Raw genomic sequence first — 6867 nt, 5'->3', positions numbered from 1 at the left:
CCTGGTGTGTTGCAAGCAGGTGCAGTTCAGCCTGGTGTGTTGCAAGCAGGTGCAGTTCAGCCTGGTGTGTTGCAAGCAGGTGCAGTTCAGCCTGGCGTGTTGCAAGCAGGTGCAGTTCAGCCTGGCATGGTCCAGCCAGGTGCAGTTCAGCCTGGTGTGTTGCAACCAGGTGCAGTTCAGCGTGGCCTGGTCCAGCCTGGTGCACTTCCTAGTGGTTGGGGGCAGCCTGTTGCATACTCACTTGGCTTGGGCCAACCTGGTATAGGTCAGTATGGTTTGGTTCAGCCAAGAGATGATCAATATGGTTTTGTGCAGCCCAGTGTAGCACATGGTTTAGTCCAACCTAGTGACAGTCAGCGTGCTTTGATGCAACCTGGAGTGGGTCAAACTGAGTGGATACAACCTGAAATGAGGCGTCGTGACTTAGTACAACCTGGTGCAGATGAGAGTGGTTTAGCCCAAGGTGGGATGGCTCAGCAGGGTGTGGCACAACCTGGCAAGGCCCGGCAGGGTGTGGCACAACCTGGCAAGGCCCGGCAGGGTGTGGCACACCCTGGCTTGGCACAACCTGGAGCACCTAGTGCAGACAAGTTTGGCTTGGCACAGCCTATAGTGGACCAGAGTGATTTTATGCAGCCTGGCATGGACAAACGTGGCTTGGTACAACCTAGAATGTACCAGTATGGTTTTGTGGAACCTTCTGATCTTCAGCGTGACTTCTTGCAACCCAAAGGGGTTCCGCCTAGGCTAGAGCACCCTGCCGTGGATCAGGGTAGTCTGCTGCAGGCTGGACTGGCTCAGCCTAGGATGGTGCAGCCTATCACGGATCAGAGAGGCCTGGTGCAGCCTATCACGGATCAGAGAGGCCAGGTGCAGCCTGGAACTCTTCAGCCCAGGCAGGTGCAGCCTGGTACAATGCAGCGAGGCCTGGTGCAGACTCTCCTGGGTCAGTATGGCCTGATGCAGCCAGGTGCAGCTCAACTTGGTTTGGTACAGCCTGGCATGGAGCAGAAGGATTTTCTGCAGCTAGGGGAAGAAAGGCGTGGCTTAATGCAGCCTGGCATGGATCAGCCTGGTTTGTTGCAGCCTGGGGCAGATCAGCCTGGTTTGTTGCAGCCTGGGGCAGATCAGCCTGGTTTCTTACCGCCTAGGACAGCCAGGCTTGACATGACACAGCCTAGGACAGCCAGGCTTGACATGATACAGCCTGGGACGGTTGAGCCTGGTGCAGGCCCTCAGGGTTTGGGTCAGCCTGGCTTGGCCCCACCTGGTGCTTATCCACCTTCTTTTATTCACCCTGGTATATTTCCTCGTGGCATGTTTCAACCTGCTACACTTCCACGTGGTTTCAGACAACCCACTCCAACTCAGCCAGACTTTGTAACACCAAGCATAGACCTTCGCTTTCCAACAATGGAGGGTGAATCTCAGCCACCACAATTGCCCCAGTTATATCAGCTTCCTACAGCACACCAAGCCAGGCAAGATATACTTCCTGAAGTGGTCCATCCGATCTCAGTTCAAAAAGCCAAGAAAAAGTCAGTTGAAGTTCAGTACGACACAGAAGAGGCTGGCCTGCCTGAACAAGTACAAAGAGTTGAGGCGGATACCCAGGTCTCTTGGGAGCTAGACTCGGCTGCCCAAACTGCCCCAGAACAAGTTATCATCGACTCCAGGACTCAAGAATCCTGGAACTATCTCCAGCAGTTCTCATCAGTAAGCGAGATGCGTGGAGGGCGGCAGCAGCAGCAGCAGCAGCAGCAGCAGCAGCAGCAGCAGCAGCAGCAGCAGCAACAGCAACAGGAGTCACTGGCTCCAAACTTCCCCATGGCGGTGGAAACATTTCGCCTGATCGGGGAGCTCATCTCCCTTTATTTAGGACTGAAGGAACAGTTGAAAGACTTGGACGAGGATCTGGCTGGCCAGACTGAATTCGAGAAGATCCAGTACCTGATCTCAATGATAGGTGAGTATCCTTTGCCACAGAGGAAAAGTAGCCTCGCTCCCTGTCTCCCTGGGGCAGAGCACACGCCTACCCAGACCTGACTCCACGTATGGCAGCAGCAGCAGCCTGTGGGGAGGCCAGATGTGTAGATAGCAGAGTGTGAGACCAAGCCAGCAGGTTTGGGTGTAGACTTGAGAGAGGCATGAAGCAGGCTTCTGGGCCTTTGTCAGGGCAGCAGAGATGAAGGTGTACAAGGTGAGGGCATAGCACGGGGCAAGGGGACGTCAGGGGGAGAGCTGCAGAACCCAGTCACAGCTCAGTAGTAGGTAGAGACGGCAGAGGCGGCAGGAGACAGATAAAGCAGTCAGACACCATGTGGACAGACACCGGCCCTCTCCTCTTCTACCTCCTTGCCCAATTACTTGATCCAGGGAAAACAGGGTCAAGTAATCTGCTGACTTGACCTCTGGGCTCAGTTCATTATCGAGAGACTGCAAAACAGATTAAAGAGCCCAATGGGTAGCCGGGCAGTGGTGGCGCACGCCTTTAATCCCAGCACTCAGGAGGCAGAGGCAGGCGGATTTCTGAGTTCGAGGCCGGCCTGGTCTACAAAGTGAGTTCCAGGACAGCCAGGGCTATACAGAGAAACCCTGTCTCGGAAAAAAAAAAAATACACACACAAAACAAAAACAAAAACAAAGACAAAAAAGAGCCCAATGGGCCGTGTACTCTCTGACGCGAGCCTCCATATTCCGCAGTCAAAAAGACCATATCCCAGGATCTGGCAGAGCAGCTGAAGAGCCTAAAGATGTTGAACAAGGAAGTTCGGCAGGACAAGGCAAAAGTGCGTATGGGAGGGTCGGCTTACTAATTTAACAACTGCGAGCCCTGTTAGGAACTCTCTAGCGATGGAGACCGTTGCAGGAGGCTGCTGGGTACCCATGAGATAGAAGAGGGGCTGAACAAGCTGTCGACCGCCTTCGGGAAGCCAACACACGGAGGCCTGTCTGACACTTGGCTTCCCCTGTGCTTATAGCTGGAGAAGATACAGAAGTTTCTGGACAGTGCTGCTGACACCACCGGAGGGAAGGAAGTGAAACCTAACCATCTGAGCTTGCAGCTGGGCATCCTCAGGTGACACTCCTTTGCCACCTTGGGGGTTGGGGGTGGGGGGGCACGTCTGGCCTCATGGCTAAGGCCCAGACAGTAGAGGCAGCCTTCTACCTCCCCACCTCCTGCAATGGTCATTGTCTCTCATCTGGATTGTACCGGCTCCTCGGGTGGTCCTAGTCTTTACAAGATCTGGTAGAAGACCCCCCCCACACACACACCCAACATTCCTAAAATGGCAGCACCAGGACTGGGAGGAACACCAGTGTCCCTCCTTGGGCTATGACCCACCACAGCACCGCCCTCCCCAATTTGGGATTCCCTAGACAGAGGCTCCTGGTGGCCTTATGGTGCTGTGTGTCCCACAGCCAGGCTTCTGCTCTTGTGAGCCAGGGGTTCTGGGCAGCAGTGGGAGCAGCTGTTCTGTGACCGCTGCAGAGTCACCGTGTCTGACATCGAGAAGGAGCTGAATGAGCTGAGAGAGAGCCAGGACCGAGGCAAGGCCACCATGGAGAACTCCGTCTCTGAGGCATCTCTTTACCTGCAGGATCAGGTGAACAGTCTGTGGCCAAGGTCCAGGGCCCCTCCCAGGGTCAGGGCAGAGGGTTGGCAGCCTAGCCCTCACCAACCTGGACTAGCCATGGGGGGCATGTGGAGTCACTTTTCTGTTGCTGTGATAAAATACCATGACCAAAGGGGACTTTGGGAAGATTAGCCCTTCATGGCAAGGAAGGCCTGGTAACAGGCAAGGCAAGTCTGGCTGCCAGAGCCAGAGACTGGCAGGCTACATTTCCACCAACGCAAAGGAATCAACGGCCATGGACCGAGTGTTCACATGCACGGGCCTCAGAGGGCACCTCTCACCCAGAGCGCTGCAGACGAGTGGGAGCACTCGACTGCTGCTCAGCTGGGCCCGAGCTCACAAGTTCAAAGGCAAGGGTACCAGTGCAGGAGTTGAGACCCAGGCTCCTCCACCGCCTGATTCCTATTGTGCATTTCCTTTAATTCATACATCATAAAACACACCTTCAGTTCCAGCACTCGGGAGGTAGAGGCAAACAGATCTCTGAGTTCGAGGCCAGCCTGGTCTACAGGGTGACTTCCAGGACAGCCAGAGTTGTACAGAGAAACCATGTCCTAAAAAACAAACAAACAAAAAACCTAAAAGAGCAAAACAAACAAACAAAACCACCTTTTAATTATATTTTGTTATTTTTTTGATAAGTTAACATATTTTACATCATTGCCTCCTTCCCTTTCTTCCTTCCCACAAGCTGTCCTATATACCCTAGTTTGTTCTCTTTCAAATTCACGGCTTCTTTTTCTTCCACTATGTGTGTGTGTGTGTGTGTGTGTGTGTGTAAATATAAAAGTGCATCCTGGGGCTGGAGAGATGGCTCAGGGGTTAAGAGCACTGACTGTTCTTCCGAAGGTCCTGAGTTCAAACCCCAGCAACCACATGGTGGCTCACAGCCATCTGTAATGAGATCTGATACCCTTTCTGGTGTCTGAAGACAGCTACAGCATACTTAGATATAATAATAAATAAATCTCTTTAAAAAATAATAAAAGTGCATCCTGCCCATTCCATGTAGTGTTCCTCGTCCGTATGTTTTCAGGACTGGACATTTGTATTGGCACGATTCCCCTAGGGAAGAGGCTCTCCTCCTGAGCTCGGTATTCCTGGGTTGCCCGTAGTTCTTTGTGAGCCCGAGGCCTGAGGAATGCTCCCCGCCCCTCAGTAGCTTCTCTATGGGGTCAATCTTGTTTGACAGTTACTTTTAGTAAAGTGTGAGTGTGTGCATTCGTGAGGAGATGAGTGTTGCTCAGGGAATTCTGAGGCACAGGACCTGGAGCTGGAGTTACAAGTGACGCCCTGATGTGGATGCTGGGACCTGAGTCCGGGGTCCCTGGATGAGCAGCATATGTGCTTCATCACGGAGCCAGCTCTTCAGCACTTTGTCTTTTATTTTATTGCATGTTTTGGAACTTTCGCCCTCATGTATGTGCACCACATGTGTGGAGTCCCAGAAAAGGGCATCAGGTCCCCTGGAACTGGAGTCATAGATGGTCGTGAGCCTTCATACAGGTGCTGAACACAGGTCCCCTTAGGGAGCAGTAAGTGCCCTTGGCCACTGAGCTGTCTTTCCAACTCTGGTGTCCACTTTCACTGTGACTCAAAATAATCCATTCTGCGGCCAATAGAAGGTTCTACCTCCGTCCATCAGGTGGACAGCTGGGATACTCCCCTCTTCTGGTTACGAGGATTCGTGCTGCTGTGAACATTCATGAGCACATGCCCTTTCCTCTTGGGCATGTATCTTGGAGTAGAGCTTTGCATGGTGTAGTGACTGAACACTCAAGGAACTCACTGGCTACTTCCCCAGATGAAACCCGGCCAGCAGGGCATGATGGTTGCTGGTTTCCGTGTCTTCATCAACACTTACCCCTCTCTTTTAAGATTTATTCTATTTGTTCTCAATTATCGGAGCCTACGTGTGTTTGTGTGTGTGTGTGTGTATGTATGTGTTTATGCGTGTTGTGTGTGTGCATTGTGTGTATATGTTTATATGTGTTTTGTGTGTATATGTGCCTGTGTATGTATATGTGTGTATGCATGTGTATTAGTGTGTGTTTGTGTATGTACGTACATGTTGTGTTTTGTATATGTGTGTGCTGGGTTTGTATATGTATATGTACATGTGTGTGGTGTGTTTGTATGTTTGTATATGTGTGTTTGTGTATGTATATGTGTGTTGTGTTTTGTATGTGTATGTATGTGCTGTGTGTCTTTGTGTTGTGCATGTATGTGTGTATATGTGTGTGTTCATGTATCTGTGTATGTGTATGTGTTTGTGTGTGTACATGTGTGTTGTGTATATGTGTGTTTGTATGTACATGTGTGTGCTGTGTGTCTTTGTGTTGTGTATGTATGTGTGTGCATGTGGTTGTGGTTGGTGTGTGCACATATGAGTATGGGTGTTCGGAAGGAGGTGTCAGATCTTTTGGGGCTGGAGTTGAGGTCACTGGAAGCCATCATGTGGGTGCTGGGAACCAAAGCTGCGTCCCTGTAAGAGCAGCAACAGCGTCCTTGGCAGCTCAGCCATTTCCCCAGCTCCCCCTCTTTCCTTTTTGAAAGTGACAGGGTGTGGAGTGTTACTATGCTTTGGATTTGCATTTCCCCAGGGACTGGCGATGCTTAGGTCTTCTCCTGTGCCTCCTGGCCATGGGTGCTTTTTGTGCTGAAACACATGGTGCTGGAGAAGTCAAACTCAGTGCCTTACATGACAGACATTATTTTCACCACGCTACACTCTCAACCTCCCACTCATCCAAGCTCCTTTATGACTCCAAGCTGATTGTCCTGGAAGGGCAGGTGGATATGTTGGTTTTATCTCTTCAGATGAAGGATTGAGACAAGAGTCATACCCAAGCTGTGCAAAATCACAGTGTAGGCTGAGCCCAGAGCATTTTTTTCTTCTCTGTTCTGACCATTACTAGGCCTAGAAGCTTCTAGCCTCTGTACAATCTAATCTTCCAAGCTGACTGATTCAGTCCCACTTCTCTTGGATTCTGACTGAATTGCTCTGCCTGGCCTCATGCTAATTTTGGCAATCTGTTGTGATCTTCTAGCTCCCTGTTCTCTGGCTCATTCTGTCTTCACCTGGGTCTTCAGCCTGTCTCTGTAAAACTGTCCCAGTCAGCCGGGTGTGGCGGCCACGCCTGTAACCCCAGCACTTGGGAGGCAGAGGCAGAAGGATTTCTGAGTTCGAGGCCAGCCTGGTCTACAGAGTGAGTTCCAGGACAGCCAG

At 51.4% G+C, this 6867-nt stretch overlaps 1 protein-coding gene across 1 annotated transcript in view; it reads left to right on the top strand.

Moving 5' to 3' along the window:
* Qrich2 (glutamine rich 2) overlaps nucleotides 1-6867 on the top strand; it is a 26932-nt gene that overhangs the window by 10330 nt on the left and 9735 nt on the right. The window contains exons 5-11 of the mRNA XM_021213741.2: nucleotides 20-199; nucleotides 443-970; nucleotides 1520-1716; nucleotides 1804-1966; nucleotides 2704-2789; nucleotides 2982-3079; nucleotides 3494-3608. Coding sequence (XP_021069400.2) covers nucleotides 20-199; nucleotides 443-970; nucleotides 1520-1716; nucleotides 1804-1966; nucleotides 2704-2789; nucleotides 2982-3079; nucleotides 3494-3608 — 1367 coding nt within the window. The remainder of the gene's footprint in view (nucleotides 1-19; nucleotides 200-442; nucleotides 971-1519; nucleotides 1717-1803; nucleotides 1967-2703; nucleotides 2790-2981; nucleotides 3080-3493; nucleotides 3609-6867) is intronic.

Source organism: Mus pahari, chromosome 14 (assembly GCF_900095145.1).
Source record: "Mus pahari chromosome 14, PAHARI_EIJ_v1.1, whole genome shotgun sequence".
NCBI classification, from domain to species: domain Eukaryota; kingdom Metazoa; phylum Chordata; class Mammalia; order Rodentia; family Muridae; genus Mus; species Mus pahari.
The sequence above is the reverse complement of the archived record's forward strand: the minus strand, read 5'-3'. Positions and strand labels throughout refer to the sequence as shown.